The sequence below is a fragment of the Mercenaria mercenaria genome, chromosome 1 (assembly GCF_021730395.1).
Source record: "Mercenaria mercenaria strain notata chromosome 1, MADL_Memer_1, whole genome shotgun sequence".
NCBI lineage: Eukaryota > Metazoa > Mollusca > Bivalvia > Venerida > Veneridae > Mercenaria > Mercenaria mercenaria.
Genome location: NC_069361.1, coordinates 54,698,952 through 54,716,901, shown reverse-complemented (window position 1 = coordinate 54,716,901; position 17,950 = coordinate 54,698,952). Strand labels below are relative to the sequence as shown.

The 17,950-nt window shown below is 36.0% G+C and overlaps 1 protein-coding gene across 1 annotated transcript; it reads left to right on the top strand.

Moving 5' to 3' along the window:
- The first annotated feature begins 8,865 nt into the window (after positions 1-8,865).
- LOC128558656 (uncharacterized) lies at positions 8,866-9,384 on the top strand. The gene has a single exon (XM_053548664.1). It carries the CDS (start codon positions 8,866-8,868, stop codon positions 9,382-9,384), a length of 519 nt encoding a protein of 172 aa, XP_053404639.1.
- Positions 9,385-17,950: the final 8,566 nt, after the last annotated feature.

Here is a 17,950-nt window from a genome sequence, read left to right as displayed (position 1 = left end):
GTTGCTAACAGAAATAAATCACATTACTGCCCGAAAATAACATTCCTTTCTTGTTGTCGTTATCAATTTATGAAATACATACACAAACATATTCCTGCAAGGTCTTTACCAGGAAATGAATTTATTTATTTTGAGATTTTATTTTGGATTTTGCTGCATACACTACTGGATGCACATACCATTAAACATGGTTTAAAACCCTGTAAAATATCCATCAAAATAGGAAAAACCGTTAATTTACCACATTAATTCTTGCATCACTTTATTTAATAGGATTCACAATATTAATTGGTTACATGTTAAAATACCATTAAAACACCCATTTTTGGCCATGAATCATGCCGTTAAAAATTTTGTTTGATAGCTACAAAAGTTAATGTCTTTGAAAAAGTAGTGAAATTCTGTATATTTTGAATTTAACAGGATTAATCATGGCCCTTAAATTTGATTTAATGCCCATTAAATGTTCAGGTTCTGTACGATTTCATTTAAGAGTAAAGTTAATGGCCCTTAACAGCAATTTGATGCCCATTAAAAATTGTAAAATGTGATTCGTATATTTTCAGAAGCACAATTTTGTTTTTTCGGCTTGCACTCGTCCAATTGAATGCTTATAATTCCAGTCCCATATTGTTCTAAAATGGACTTTAATCACAATAAATACATACTACGCACACATCGTCTATGATATATCATGATGTAATATTTAGTTGCATTAAAGTTATTTTCCCTTAGTGCAGTTACGCCAATTTTTTCAAATGTTTGCCAGATTGTGTACTTACAAAAATCGGATTTATTTCAATAAAGTCGGATGAAAACATATTAATTTATTTGATAACATCAATCAACATTATTTTGGTAAGGATAAATACGTATTGATGCATGTCACTTTTTCAGGGATTTTGTTGTTGTTGTTTTTCCTGTCCAAATAATCATAATTTGTATAAGAAAGTAGGTGGAGTTAGGAATTTAAATTATAAAATGTGTTCAGACCAGTTTAGATTTTCAAATTTTCCAATCCTTGAGTAGAAACTAAGGTTTATAGAGAAGTGAACAGTACACATGATTGTGAAGATTTTCAGTCTGACTGAAATTCATTTGGGGCATGGGCAGATCAATGGCTTCTTCGTTTCAATGAATCAAAGAGTGTGGTACGTGTGAAATTTCAACACTCGCACGCTATTGCAAATGCATCAAAACATACATGTGTAACAGTTCCTTGAAAATGGTGAGTTTTTAAAGGCGTTTGACTGTCTGGAAGTGGGGCCTCTTTAGACAGTCCTTTTTCGGAATTCAATGCTTATATCAGTATACTGACACTTGTTTTATAAAGTAATATACACGCTATCATAACAAAAACTACAAAACAGTGTCAGTATACTAATATAAACATTAAATTCCGGAAAAAGGACTGCCTGAAGGGGGCCCCACTTCCGGGCAGTCAAACGCCTTTAAAAACTCACCATTTTCAAGGAACTGTTACACATGTTTGTTTTGATGCATTTGCAATAGCGTGCCAGTGTTGAAATTTCATATAACTAAGTGGAACACAGTTTTCAGCAATTGTTTATTTTTATTTCTTTACAAATGGCATTCATTTTCAAAGGGGGACAACTTTTTCAGAATATTTTCAGTACGGGACAGTACGGCAGAACATGTAGTGGTCAGGTAAAATATTGATAACGATGTTGTTCGTTTATAAAATACTTCTGTGTTTTGGTGATATACTCCTAAACCTTAACAAACTACTGAGAGTTGTAAATGAACTGAAAGACAGCTGAGTGCAAGACAGTTTGCGGATTGCAATTTGATATTCAAGACTGAACCACTTCACATGTTAATCCAATCACTTATATCGTGGGCGATCAAAATTTTTGTCTTTTGTCAAAAAAGTTTAACAGCAGATTTGCATGGTACATCCTAAAAGTGATTGACTGAAAACTGGGGCCTAAAAAACAAGGTGTTTTCAGTCTAGTCGCGGAACTATATAAAGACAACTGCGTTTGTTGGGTCTAGTCTGGTGATAAACATTGCTGCTGAATTTAGATAAATAGGAAATTTGCTTTGTTTTCGAATTTTGTGTTTGCTTTGCATTACTGCATTAGCTTTTTGTTTTAAGACAGCGAAGAATTCAAACTACCGAGAAACTGCAAAAACATGGTGACGATGCATTTGATGAAGAAGTTGAACATCTGCTAGAGCGGTGGAATGAACAAGAGTCCAATAAACTAGATGCTTCTCCAGAAGATGGGAAACAAGTTAACTTGCCCAAATTACGAAGTGTTGGTAAGTTTTCAATTTCTGTTATCTCTTGCGGTTACCGACGTCATCAGCGCCATCTTTAGATCAGTAACATACTTTGTAGATTTAATTTGTATACTAAAATAATAAATATAACTTACCTAACAGTTCAGTAACAGATTCATCGTTGCAACTAATTTTGAATTAAGGACTAATGCGTATTCCCATACACCCCGCTGAATTGGAAGGCGGACAAAATTCCTCTCCTGAATTTGACCAAGACGAACAAAATCCTCCTGTTTGACCAAGTCGGACATTTTACATTTTCTATCAAAAAGTCTAGATGAAAGAGTATGTAACCCTTCAAGTTGTTAATCACATATTTATTGAAGGCAATTTAAATACAGTCATTTTTCCTCTCTTTAAAATTGATAAACACCTATTAAACACTATATGGGAGATCAACTTTCAAATGACCCCTGTGTATTGACACCGTACTGTGACTAGAGCTATCACTAAAGGTGATGAATGTACCCCCCTCATGCACTGACACAGTACATTGCAATTTGACGCACACAAGATTGCATAATTATATGGACTGTATGTATATAGACTGTATGTATACAGTATAGTAACAAAAAACAAAGTCCCATAACTATGCAGAATATTTATCTAAAAGAAAATGTAACATGCACCATGCACAACTAGGGTTGGTACTGATCACTTGTATGAAGTTTCATTAAATTGTGTGCAAGGGTTTGGTTGATTAGGCACGCACAATATTGCATATGCAGACTGTATGTACATAGTATGTTAACAAGAAACAAAGTCCCATAACTCTGCAATTTTTGTCGCTGAAAGAACCTAACATGCCCCATGCACAACTACTGTTGTTACTGATCACTTGTGTGAAGTTTCATTGAAATTTGTGTCAAGGGGATGATGAGAGATGGTTCGCACAAGATTGTGTCTATGTATATAGTATAGTAACAAAAAAACAAAGTCCCATAACTCTGCAATTTTTTTTTCTAAAAGAACCTAACATGACCCATGCACAACTACTGTTGGTACTGATCACTTGTGTGAAGTTTCATTAAATTCTGTCAAGGGGATAAGGAGAGATGGTGCGCACAAGATTGCGTCTACGGACAGACGGACAGACAGACAGACAACATGAAACCAGTATACCCCACTTACAACTTTGTTGTTGGGGGGTACAAAAATTACTGATCACTGATAAAGTCAGAAATTCGTTGGCCCAGCCTTCGGATACCTTTATAAAACTATACGGAGCCAGAGAGCTAACCCACCATTTGCTATTTTGCAAATAGTCTTAAAATTACTGAAAGTACATTCTTAAATTAGAGGGACAGTTAGATCGATCTATCAATATTAATATAACGAAATTTCAAAAGTATTAAATTACGCAAAAAATATAATTTTATTCATTTTACTAACAAAGCCCGTTTTTCTTTTTAAAAAAAAGTCACGAAATGAAACATGTGTTTTTAGAAAATGTATACATACAATTTATAGAAATAAGGACGTGTAGATTTTGATTTTTCATTAGGAAATGTTTTTAATTTCACACACACATCAAACGCTCTTTTATGATAGGGCATGACAGCGCCATTATTTTGTATTTGTTGTCATTTTCTTCCCTCATAACGTTTGTTGCTAGTTTGTGAATTCTAGATATATTAGTGTATTTTTGTTACTTTCAAAGATGGGTTGAAGCCGTAAAATGAGCTAATTTATATGCGGCATATTTTTTTTTCTGGAAATTGTGAAATCTTATCATCAGCATACTGGAGGCTACATTTCAAAATTGTACGTTCAGTAATTTTAGATTACTGGCAAAAGAACTAATGCCGGTTAGCTGTTTAGTCCAGTATATTTAAAACAAAAAGTTGAAACTCGGTGTCATGAATTCGCCCATCTCGAAATTCCGGCTATGTCGGTGAAATGTTTTAACCCCATCAAAAGACCTTATCAATTCTGTTGAAAATTCAAATGCGACATAATGCGACAGCGAAGTGAATTTGAAGTCCCGTCAGTCAAATACTTATGTAAAACGTGTCGATGTATCGAAGTATAAAAAAAACTTGTCGTCGACAGAAAAGCGTGATTTCAAACTGAAAAAAAATTGAATTGCTTAGTACTCTCAAACGTATAAAAATGTAGATGTCAACGACAACAGCAACACAACTTCACAAGTGGTCGCTTAGCTCAGTAGGGAGGCGCAGATCTACGGATCGCGGGGTCGTATGTTCTCCATGACGATTTGATAAAAGACACTATGTCTTATATCATTCATCCTCCTCCTCTGATTCATGTGGGGAAGTTAGCAGTTACTTGTGGAGAACAGGTTTGTACTGGCACAGGTTCCAGGAACACTGGTTAGGTTAACTTCCAGCTGTTACATAAGTGAAATACTGTTGAAAAAACGGCGTTAAACCACAAACAACCAAACAAACAAACAAAACCATTTTGTAAGTCAAATTTCGGTTATATCGAAGTAATACCGACTTTCAACTATTTATTCTTTGTAAGTTAGTGATTAGATACTGAAATAGTCTTTTTACATCTGTCCTGTTATTATACTCGTAAAAATATACTTTTAGAGTAAATTCAGTTCGTTAATAATTCATTAATAACCTTACATTTTCATTAATTTTGTTAAAAGTTGAACAACAGACAGAAATATTACCCTAAATATTAAAATATCTAGAGTTTCAATAAGTATCTGCATTAATTTTTGAGATAGTAACTTGCATGCAAAACATTAACCAGAAGTTTTTTTAAGTTCAAAAGGGGACATGATTATGCAAAACACATGTCAGAGTTATGAGACTTGATGCTATGATCTAGTTTTATAAACCGGAAGAAATATGTGAAGTTTCAATTCAATATATGAATTACTTTTTTGAGATAGTAACTTGCATGCAAAACTTTAACCAGGATTTACTAACTCACTGTACCAATCATCGCCCAGAAAAAACATTAAAATTGCAATATTTTTGTTGTAATACTGTAAATCAACTTCTTTGCCTCGTATGTTCTACCCAGGCATTGCTTCACTCAAATGACCCAATTTAATGGTAAACACTAACATCCGGGACTTTGAAATTAGGCATAACACCACTGTACTGTTTTCATTGTTTTTCCAGGTGGACAGGACCCATGCTCGCCCAGTGGTATATTTTTAGATGAAAACAATTTTTGTATCAAATGACATGATAAACATTTAATATAATCTATTAATATTCTAAAATGATATTAACTTCCACAAAAAGCATTATGGTTATACAATGGAAGTGATTAAAACGTACTTACTGTAAACACTAATGGTGTAGCACTCTTGTGCAGAAGTTATGGGAAGGGTGCAGACAAATCACAAAGAAAATGCTTGATATACAACATACTTTTGAGTAACATATAAACAGTTAGGAACAAATTGAAAATGAAATAGTGAAAGTTTTCCTCTTTGAAGTCTGTTTTTATTTTGGTAGCGGGGGTTCAACTAGAATAGCACTGAGGTCTTCAGATATGATACCCAGCTTTACAAGAGCATTTCCTTTTGAATGGCCACAGTGCTCACACACAGACTGTTAATTGCTTAAACTGGAATTGGAAGACTGAAGAATTTCAGGTTCTGACTAATTGTTTGGCTTCCGGAATCAAGGCATTTACAGCAAATTTGTTTAGAGGATATATGCCAGTACACTGGAAAGCAGAGGCCACAGTATTCCCCGTAATCCTGTTGAAAGCCTGCATTAGAATTTTTGGAAACATATGCCTTGGTAGAGTTTGAATGCCTAAATAACCAAGTTCTACAGCAATATCTGCTACTTTCTGCTTTAGAATATGAAAGTAACCAGCACCCTGTCGTTGTAGAAGATGTGACGAGTGTGCAGGTAGGTATAGTAAATCCACCTTGTGTTTGGATGCAGCATCAACAAATGCTTTAGATACATGTGTACTGTAATTGTCTAAGATTAGCAGAACAGGGCGCTTCTCACCAACGAAAGGGATAAAATTCTCCTCTAACCACTGTACAAATAAGTCTGTTGTTGTCGCTAAGAAGCGATTTGAAAGCCTGTAGTATATTTATTTTGACTCATTTTAGTTCCGTTCATGTGTATTGTTTTGATATATAAATGTGTTGTACGTTAAAGATCTAAATAAGCTCCGTTCATTGTAAATGTTGCACTTGTCATGTGATTTTTGTGCTATAGTTACTGTAATGTTCCCACTTTTCACGAATTTTGTTACTCTTGGCGGGAAAATATCCTATATAAGATTGTATCATTTCTATTCAAATAAGAATTCCGAAAGAATTGTTAGGAGGCAGACATATGTGAAAATAAAAGAATAAAGTTGGAAAGGTTGTGCGTTTTTCTGTAGAAGTTTAAAAGGTGTTTTGCAAATGATTGTTTATAAATCGGAGTAAAAGGTGGAACAGAACTCTAAAACTCATTGTTGGTTACGTCTAAAAGCTAACGTCGCCACAGTGATTTGGCGCCGGAACCCGGGAATTTATTGAGAGAGAAATATATTCTGGATAAATTCAATAAATTCTTGGGATATACGCAAAGGAAGAAAATGCTCAAAGTTGGATACGTGACCAGGTGAACAAGATTTTTTCTTATTTCTTAATTGTATCATAAATTATGGCTGTTAAGCTACAGTACATAAAAGGAGTACGGACACGATTCCGAAATTCCTTACAAAAGGAAGTTGACTTTGGAAATGAGTTTCTTGAAATGGACCTTACATTATTGTCTTCAGCCGTAGCCAAAAATTATCGTCTAAAATTATCTGAATGCAGGGAAAAAATAGAACTTTATATTGATAAAGTATGTGCCCAATCTGAAAAGATAATACTGGCTGTAGGTGACGACGATGATGATCTTATTCAAGGGATAATTTCTGAGGATTCAGAAGATAGTGAAGCAGCAATGTCAGTATGCTTTAAACTTAAAAGACTAGAAAGTGTTTTAAAGGAGCAGGAACTCCACGGAGAATTAGGTATTTGAACATCAGCTAAAGTTACAGAAAGACTTCCTAGAAAGCCAAAGGTCTAAAGACAAAGCTTCAATAACAGCAGTGAAGTTGCCAAAGCTAGACATAAATTCATTCAACGGAAACAAGCTATACAGCTCGTGGTGCTGTTTCTGGACTTTCGCTTACAAATGAAAATTATAACATTGCATTGAATATCTTGAAGGAGCGTTACGGTGACAAACAAGAAATGGTAGACTTTCACTATAAGCAAATGATGGATTTGCCCTCTGTCAGGAATACCATAGGAAGCTTAAGATACTTCTTAGACAAAATGGAGAAACATTTGAGGAGTTTGCAAGTATTCCATCAGGATATAGAACAAGATGTATTTGTTTCAATGATCAAGAGAAAGCAGATGTGTTATTACAGCTAGAGATTCAGAAAGGATCCGAGAACAAATGGACCGTGACGAAACTCAGAAACTTATTGAAGGAGTTCATAACAGCAAAGGAGGCTTCGGAAAAGGATACGGCGGTAGATAGAAAGAGTGATAGGCTGAATGCACCAATTAGGAATCCAGGTTGGAATAGTTCACAAAGGAGGAATGGACACCAAAGATTCAGACAGTCTTATAATGGAGCAACAGGGACATCATACAAAAGTTCTTCTTACAACGGAGCTCCTAACGGAACACTGTTGAGCAATGAAAAACGTAACGAAAAGAGTTCGAATCGAACTAAATGCAGGTATTGTAATAACGCTCATTGGAGCGATGAAAGCGACGTATTCAAAACTTTGGAGGAACGTAAACGCAAAATTAAAGGGAGCTGTTATAGGTGCCTTAAAGAAGGACATATGTCAAGTGAATGTAAATCGTCAAAGACTTGTGTATATTGTGGAGAAGTGAATGTTCACCACAGGAGCTTGTGTGATAAAAGATTTGCGGGTATAAGGAAGGTGGAAGGTGTTCATTTTTGTTCCGATGATGCAATACAAAGCAATTCTGAAACTGAATGTACTTCAGGAGAAGAAAGTGGACTTCTTTCTTACAATGAAAGTGTTCTTATGCAAACTGCAACTACCGAAGTAAAGTCACCGGAAATGGAAAATGGGGAAAGTGTTCGACTTTTGTTAGATTCCGGTTCTCATTTGACATACGTGACGGAGCATCTTGTTAAACGACTTGGACTGAAGGGAGACACCGAACAAGAGATTCAATTGGTGACATTTGGAACGGAGAACACTAAAACAATAAGAACGAAAACTACAAAGCTCCAGCTGAAGCTAAAAGATGGAAAATTCATTACTCTTACAGCAAACATCGTGCCAAATATTACAGGAACAATAAACCGGAAAACAACAACATTTACATCTACAAAGAAGTTCACAGACCTTACAAGAAATTTGACTTTAGCGGATACCATTCCAATGAAGGATGAAATAATAACTAAATAAATAGATTTATTAATAGGAAATGACTATTACCTTGACATAGTAGAAGCTGAGAAAATAGAGGTTCAACCAGGACTATACTTACTATCTTCACGACTAGGCTGGATTTTGACTGGAAGGTCTCATTCAAATGAGGAAAGGAATTCAACAGAAAGTGATATGAATATGTTAATCTTAACACAAGGAAGTAATTCAAGTGGGATGAAATGCGTTTCGAAACTAGATGACGCTGTTTCCATTAAGCCTGAGTTAGAGGATTTCTGGAAATTAGAAGCATTAGGGATAACAGATATGCCTGAAAGGTCGGATGATTACGCAGCCATTGCTAATTTTAAAGAAACCATTAAGTTTGAAGATGGGAGATATGCAGTAACTTGGCCATGGAGGAACGAATTTCCTGACTTGTCGGAGAATAGAGGAATGGCACTTGGAAGACTCCGTTCACTTTCAGGAAAACTTCGGAAACAACCAGATTTATTGCAAAGGTATGACAATAATATAAGGGATCAGTGTGAGAAAGGTATAATAGAGAAAGTTGACAGAAACCAAGCTGATGGAATGAAACATTATATTCCACATCATGTGGTTGTGAAACCAGATAATTCCACTACAGAGTTACGTGTTGTGTACGACGCTTCGGCAAAGACAAGGAAAGAACACAAAAGTCTGAATGAAAATTTATAGCGCGGTCCAGTGCTTCTAAGAATTCTGTGTGGAATTCTCATGCGATTTAGGTTACACAAGATTGGGATGACTTCAGATATCGAAAAGGTATTCTTGCAAGTGGGACTTCAAGCTTCAGAAAGAGATGTCACAAGATTTTAGTGGTTTCGGAATCCGGAATACCCCGACGTTTGTGAAAACAATATTCAGGAGTATCGATTCTGTCGTGTTCCCTTCGGAATCATATCAAGTCCTTATTTGCTTGGTGCTACCATTGAACACCATTTAGACTCCTATAATTCTAGGTTAGCAGATCAATTAAAAGAGGATATCTATATGGACAATGTCATAACAGGAAAGGATACAATGGAGGATGCCATCGAACTTTATAAAGGAGCAAAATCAATTTTTAGTGAGACAAGCATGAATCTACGTGAATGGATGACAAATGATCCAAAGGTCAATGAACAAATACCATTAGAAGATAGAGCAAAGTGGAGTAGACAAGTTCTTGGACTTACTTGGGACGTTGAAAAGGACACAATTAGTATCAATAAACAAAAGTGTTTTCAAAGGATCTAAAAGTAACAAAGAGAAATGTGTTGAAGCAAGTTGCTTCAGTTTTCGACCCACTCGGATTATTTGCACCTTTGACAATGAGAGGGAAGGTTCTGATTCAGGAAATTTGAATTCACAAACGAAATATTCGTTAGTATGCTTCGCTGATGCATTCAAAAGGGCGTATGCTTCTGCAGTGTATTTGGTCCAAGAAGATGAAATTGCCATGAAATCGGATTTGATATTCGCAAAGAGCAGACTTGCACCTATTAAGAATATAAGTATACCGAGATTGGAATTAATGGCAGTAGTGATAGGCACTAGAAGTTTGAAGTTTGTGGAATCACAATTAAAACTTCCGGTTACGGATAAAATATTGCTGACGGACTCAATGTGTGTGTTACAATGGTTAACCTCGGAGAGGACGCTCCCTGTCTTCATACAGAACCGTGTAAAGGAAATAAAAAGTAATGAGGGAGTAGAATTCAGGTTTGTAAATTCAGAAAACAATTCGGCAGATATCGCTAGCCGTGGATGTACAACACGAACCCTGTGTGATGACAAAAGGTGGTGGCATGGACCGTCTAATTTACAAGAATTTATTAGGGGGAAATCTGTCATAGATGGAAGTGAAAAGTTTCACCAGGAAGATATTCCCACACCAAATGGAAGTGAAACGGACGTTGATCATGTTGTCGATGCCACGGAAGAACCGGAATGTGCATGTACAGAGGCTGAAGTTACGGCTCAAAACTCACCTTTCGGCGGTATTTGTCAGCATCAAAATTAATCAGAATGACCACATGGTGTCTCAGATTTATTGATAAGATAAAGAAGAAATCCGATGAGAGAGGATGTCTTAAAAGCGGAGAGTTAAATGAAGCTGACAAATTTCATGTAAACTCTGCCAGAGGGAACACTTCGCTGATGTTATATCATCGATAGCGAAAGGAAGACCAAATAACCTAGCCAGACAATTAGATGTGTTTATTGCTGAAAAGGGATTATTGGGATGCATGGGGAGATTGAAACATGCTAATCTATGCGAATCGGCAAGGGTTCCAATATATTGCTTCCACAACGAGGCACACTAACAAATATATTAATTGACAAAGAACATAAAAGGATCTTACACAGCGGAGTTTCACAAACATTAAATGCAATCAGGATGAAATATTGGATTCCACGAGGTCGAGCCACCGTTCGTTCAAGACTAAAGCAATGCAAGGTGTGTAAAAGAGTAGACGGAGGCCCATATAAACTACCAAATATGGCTCCGCTCCCAAAATCTCGCGTTACTGATGCAACTCCATTTTCAAGGGTTGGAATAGATTACATGGGACCTTTGTTTATCAAGGAAAACAATATGTCAACAAAGGTTTGCATTTGTCTTTTTTCGTGTCTCGTAACGAGAGCTATTCATCTGGAAGTAGTTCAAGACATGTCTTCAAGTACATTCATCTTGTGTTTGAGAAGGTTTATTGCGACCAGAGGAACTCCAAGAGAAATCATTAGTGACAATGCTGAACATTTCAAATTGACAAGTGAAACAATCCCTTTGATATGGAAGAAGACAATACAAAACAGTGGTGTTCAGGATTATGTGTCACAGGAAGGAATCACGTAGATTTTCAATGTTGAATTAGGACCTTGGATTGGGGGGGGGGGGGGGGGTTACTTTATGGGTTTACGAACGCATGGTAGGAATCGTGAAGAAATCTCTCAGAAAAACAATAGGCAAAAAAATGCTCACTTTCGATCAAATGCAAACGGTCATTAAGAAAGTCGAAGCTGTGGTAAACCAACGTCCACTTGTGTATGTAGGCGATGACCTAGATTCATCTATTGTAATCACTCCGGGTCATTTCCTATGCCTGAACCCCCGTACTGGTATTCCGGAAACTGAAAATGAGGATGAATGGGACCCTACTTTCAGGCCTGTTGAAAGTTCCTCTGAGAAACTCCTTAAGCTATGGAAGAAAGGAGAAAAATTATTGAACCGTTTCTGGAAATTGTGGCAGGGAGAATATTTACTAAGTCTGAGAGAGAGGACTCAAAAGGCAATAAAATCGAGAAAACCCGAAGCAGATGAGTTCCCACAAACTGGTGATGTTGTTTTGATAAAAGAAGATCTCCCTCGTGGACAGTGGAAACTAGGCAAACTAAATCGCTTACGCGTAAGTCGGGATGAACAAATTCGATCAGCGATGATAACGGCTTCAGGAAGAATTCTCAACAGACCACTAAATTTGTTATACCCTATAGAGGTACAAAGTGAAAGTGTAAAGCATGAAAGAAAGCAAGGTAGTAAAGACTCGGAAAGCACTGGATTTAGTGGACTCACAGTTAAAAGGCCGAAAAGAAAGGCAGCCGAAGTCGCTACGGACTTACTAAAACGTATGATGTAAGATTGAAATAGGAAGGAACAGTCTGACTTATATTTATGTTTGGATAAATTCGTGTTTTACTTTCGAAAGGGGAGATCTTTATTCATGGAATATTGTTTTGTGTTGTAATAGTGACATATTTTGGGTCATTTCGTTTTAAGGGGAGGATCGTATTCTGTTTATCATACGAAGTTATATTTATTCTAATCATAATCCTAATTTATTGTTGAAAGTTTGTGCAAAATTTTGATATTGTAATATAAGTCATTCGTAAATATTACATCGATTGATTTTTTTAAAAATAAAATATTCTGAAAGACATAATGTTCAGAGCAAAGTGATACATTTAATAAACAAATCTATATGTGTCCATTATACTATTTTAGTGGAGTTCATTCAGTTCAAATAATTGTAAACAAATCACGAAAATTCCGTGCAACGGAGCGATTTTCAATACAAATTTCGTGCAACTGAACCGATTTAACCACGTGTTTCATTTCAGAAAGGAGACATTCATTTCAGCAAATATGGCGTCTTGGAGAAGACATGATGAGAACAGCTTGGATAATTTTCATGTTGAATGTAGAAGAAGCTACAAGGTTAAAAAGAACTCAATCAGACACATCAGAGTAGATCACACACATGTACAATATTTTCCGTGCGTGTATGAACACTGTAAAAGAGAATTCAAGAGGATTGACTATTTGAAACGACACTTGCTAAAAATACACAAGTTGGATGCACGAATGGCGGAAGTAATGATGAAAGGTGATTCCAGCAGGGATACGGAGGAAATAGAAGTGGAACCGAGTGCCAAGCGACAGAAATAGGAACCCTTCAATGTAGATTCAGTGAAGGATGATGCTGATTCAGTGAGGGATAATGATCATAATTCAGTGAGTGAAGCTGATTCAGAAGAGGATAGCAATCAGCACAAAGAGAGCGGTTCAGTTACGGATAGCGATAAGAGTTCAGAGAGTGAAACTGATTCGAAGAATATTGATCAAAACTCAGATAGTGATTCCGAGAGTGAAACTGATTCAGAGAAGTATACCCATCAGAATTCAGAGAGCGACTCAGTGAGGAATAGCGATCAAAATTCAGATAGTGATGTAGACTCAGAGAGAGAAAATGTTCATAAATCAGGGAGTGAGGTTGATGCAGAGGAGATTACTGATCATAATTCGGTGGGTATTGTCGCTTCAGGAAATGATTCTGATCATGATCAGAATGCTGTTAGTGCTGATGATTTTGATGACTTGTACGATAGATTCTATGGAGACAGTCAAGAAAATGAAGATAATGTCAATGATGTAAATGAAAATATTGATGATGACCTTGAAGATCTAGTAATCTTAGATGACATATGGCCGGAAAGAAGGACCTTGAGAACTGAAATAGAAGTATGGTGTCGAACGGGATACAGATACACTACCTATAATGCTGAAAATGAGAGACTATTCAGTACCGTAAGGTATGAGGATGAATATTCAAAATATACAATGAAACAATGAAACAACAAAAAACTGTTATTTGATGAAGTTTTTGTTTTCTGTTTCCGGTGGAGTGTCGCTAAGAAGCGATTTGAAAGCCTTCAGTATATTTATTTTGACTCATTTTAGTTCCGTTCATGTGTATTGTTTTGATATATAAATGTATTGTATGTTAAAGATCTAAATAAGCTCCGTTCATTGTAAATGTTGCACTTGTCATGTGATTTTTGTGCTACAGTAATGTTCCCACTTTTCACGAATTTTGTTACTCTTGGCGGGAAAATATCCTATATAAGATTGTATCATTTCTATTCAAATAAGAATTCCGAAAGAATTGTTAGGAGGCAGACATATGTGAAAATAAAAGGATAAAGTTGGAAAGGTTGTGCGTTTTTCTGTAGAAGTTTAAAAGGTGTTTTGCAAATGATTGTTTATAAATCGGAGTAAAAGGTGGAACAGAACTCTAAAACTCATTGTTGGTTAAATCTAAAAGCTAACGTCGCCACAGTTGTGATGTACCCCTTGTCATTGTTGACAAAAGTCCAACTGTCAGGCATTCCATCATCAACCATTCGTGGCAGACATTTAGAAAAAATAAGCATAGGTGGTGTGGTCTGTCCAGCTGCTGAAATGACCTTTAAAAACGTAACATGACCAGAAATGCTTACCATACACTGGTACGCATATCTCTCGTGCCTCTAGGAACAATTACTTTCTTACTTGGGTTCAGTTTTCCAGAAAACCCAGATTCGTCACAATTATATATTCCGGCAGGTTCCTGTTGCAAATTGAGAGAAGTAACTGTCTTCTCTAAAAAGTCAAAATAATCATTTACTTTGTCCTGTGTTAAAACAGCTCTCTGTCGTTCAAAGGGGTGTGCAATACGTACAGATAAAGAATGGTGTCTATGTAAAAATCTCCGCACCCACTTATCAGATGGTCCAGTGGCCTTGTTAATTCGTTCATCTCCACCCCTTTGCATAATAATTTCAAGTGCAATCCGTTTAAGAACAGGTCTTGTTAGCGGAATACCCCTTGATGTCATAAAGGTAGCATAATTCACGACATTTAATTCATCCTGGGCATCTAATAAAGGACTCTGGCCAAATGGTGTAACACAGTCTTTATAACGACCATTAACATGATCTTTTAAAGTACTGTATGGGATATCGAGCTCATTTGCAAACCGAGTCTGCAATTTTCACTATTTGCCTTGTTCTCGGTGCTTCCGAGGGATCTACTTTCCAGATTTTATTTACTTCACAACAGCGGGTGTTAAGTGCTGTGTGGCGGCCGTAAAAAGTCGCCCCGACTTCATCTCAGTGTTGTTATATTTTCTGGTCCTTCGGGATCATTGATTTCAACTCATTTAGATTTGAAGATTGAATACTGCTTAAGCCGGTGCTAGGGGGCGTGGGCAGTGTTGCTTTTTCCATTACTGCCCATGAACAGACTCAATCAAACCGAGTCTGCAATTTTCACTATTTGCCTTGTTCTCGGTGCTTCCGAGGGATCTACTTTCCAGATTTTATTTATGGAGTGAATATCCTTCATTTTTGACGAGTTTCCTAGCTTTCTCAAAAATCTCTTCAGAATGAGTTTTTTTGATGTCTTGGCATCATGAATCTGAAATGGGGGGAGTAAAGATTTAGTCTTATCTAACCTGGGCTATATTTAGCATTCTGACATTTTTGCAAATTTTCAGTATAAAACTGTTATATTTTCAAGCAATAGTACGATTTGGATTTATTTATCTATTTTTCATACTTAAAATACATTAAAATGAAATAGAAGTGAAAGGTGATGGTAAAATTGTCTGTTATTGTTTTGGCCCTGGAAGTAGCATTTCGAAATCAATTTTGACAGCCGGGGGACGGCAAATATTTGCTGATATAAAATCTGTATGTTTACATGTTTAAAATAAACTAAATAAAAAGTTAATACTATGTATAACCTTTAGCTGTGTAACAGCTTTTAACCAGTGTTTTTGAAAATATTTATTTTAAAGCATGTTTCTTCTTTGTCACTTTCACTTTTGGTTTCGGTTTCACTTTTATTTTCGTCTGCCGTCGACATTGACAGGAACCGGAAACTCTTCAAAAATGAGGACAGAAAGTGGGGCACAAAGAGTACAAAAAACAAACAACACATGTGTTAAAAGTTTGCATTTTTATTACACAATCTGGCATCTTATTAGAAAGTGGGCGAGCATGTGCCTGGACGAGCATAGGTACGGTGACTCTATGTCCAAAAGGGATCATAATTTGGCCAAAATGCATTCAGAGTTATGGGAGTTGATACTATCGCCTGGTTTTATAACCCCGAAGACACATGCGAAGTTTCAATTCAATATCTGCATTAGTTTTGGAGATAGCGACTTGCATGTCAAACTTTAACCAGGAAAACCAAGTCCAAACGGGGCATAATTTGGCCAAAATACATGTCAGAGTTATGGGCCTTGACCCATTGAGGTTGGTAATTGACTTAGAAAAAAAGTTTCAAAGCTAGAGTTATGCCTTTAAATGATAGCTTTACGTATATGAGGTGTGACGTCGACGTTGACGCCAGGTTAAGTAGAATAGCTCAGACTATTTTTCGAATGCAAATACGCGATACTCTCCAGGCTATTTTACTTAGTAATCAAATTCTTGTTTTAATTATCGTAATTATTGAAAAGTATTTCCTATCTTTATGGTGGTTTTTCATAGACTCTCAGTTGTCATTCTCTTGCCTTATAAATTCACTCATCTACTAGATTATTTCTGAAAAATAGCGAGCAACATTTGAGGGAGAGAAGTCCGTGAGAGCTGCAACAGATAATTTGACAGCCAATCAGGTTTTCAAGCTGGTTCCCTTGATCACAGAAACTTGAGACGGGCCTCACTACACTGTGGACGAATGCTTTCTACTACTAATAAACTTTGATAATGTGGCAGTTGAGTCCAGCAAGTCCAGGGGTGTTCAAATATAATCTGTCATAAAATTATCTGCTATATTGCAAAGTAATTATTAATTACCTGTATTCGAAAATAAAGAGTGTTGATTGTATTGAGGTCAACTGCCACATTATCAAAGTTTATTAATAAAAGGCATTTTTTAATTCGGTCTATGTACCATTTATCCCGACATTTTCTTCATATTTGAACAGAAATTAATAACTTGATGAAAATATAACTCTTTATTACCGTTTAAGTATACATCAGAATTTATTTGTTTCTTTTTGCAATATTCTTTTTGGATCGATGTAGAAATTCCTTACGGCGGACCGAACAAAATTAGTGTTTTATACAAACAAGTAGTTCCATGCAATACATTAAGTCAACCATCAAAATATAATTATTTTGGCACGACGCTATTTTCAGCAGTTGAACATAAAATACAAAGTTTTAACTTATTTTCAGTTAGTATGATATAAATTTCAGTTGCCTTTTCTGACTGCAGTAGCATATTAACGCGCGATTTTGTTTACAGCTGAACACACTGATTCTTAAGACGTTATTTACAAGATACAAGAAACTTTATTTAACATAGAGCTTACAGCTATTTCCCGACAAACAAGTGAAAGGGAAAACAAAAACACGACAGAGGTAAGATAAGGGAAGTAACCTTGTTACAATAGATATATATAATACTGACATTGTTACTGCCCCGCTTAGCAAATAGGAAGTGAATAAACATGCATATGATAGGTGCATGAATAAAAAGAGATAGGAGTAAAACAAATAAAAATTAGTAGTTGACAGTCGGGTATTGTGTGCGTGTATGACAAAACCTAGTCCCCTGAGTAAAAGTTATGGTGTCCCAACCTTTCGGAAGAAAAGTGTACAATGGGAAAAAGGCCACGAAAGGGTCATACAGAGTACCACACGGGTCCGCACCTGTCATTTACTATATTATCACAAAATTGAGAGCAATCGGTTGGTTTAATAAAGTACCGTAATCTATTAAATTGCTGCTGTATAAATTGTAAGACATGTTTTAATAATATTATAATTATATATTAGCATGTATGAAAAAGTTTAAAATAAGCATAAGACAGCTTAAAATGATAAAGCATAAAAGAATAGTAACTATAAATACTTATAATAAATACTTCTAAGATTACAGCTAGCCTAGAAGCTGTTAGTATTTTTGTAGCGATTTTGATGG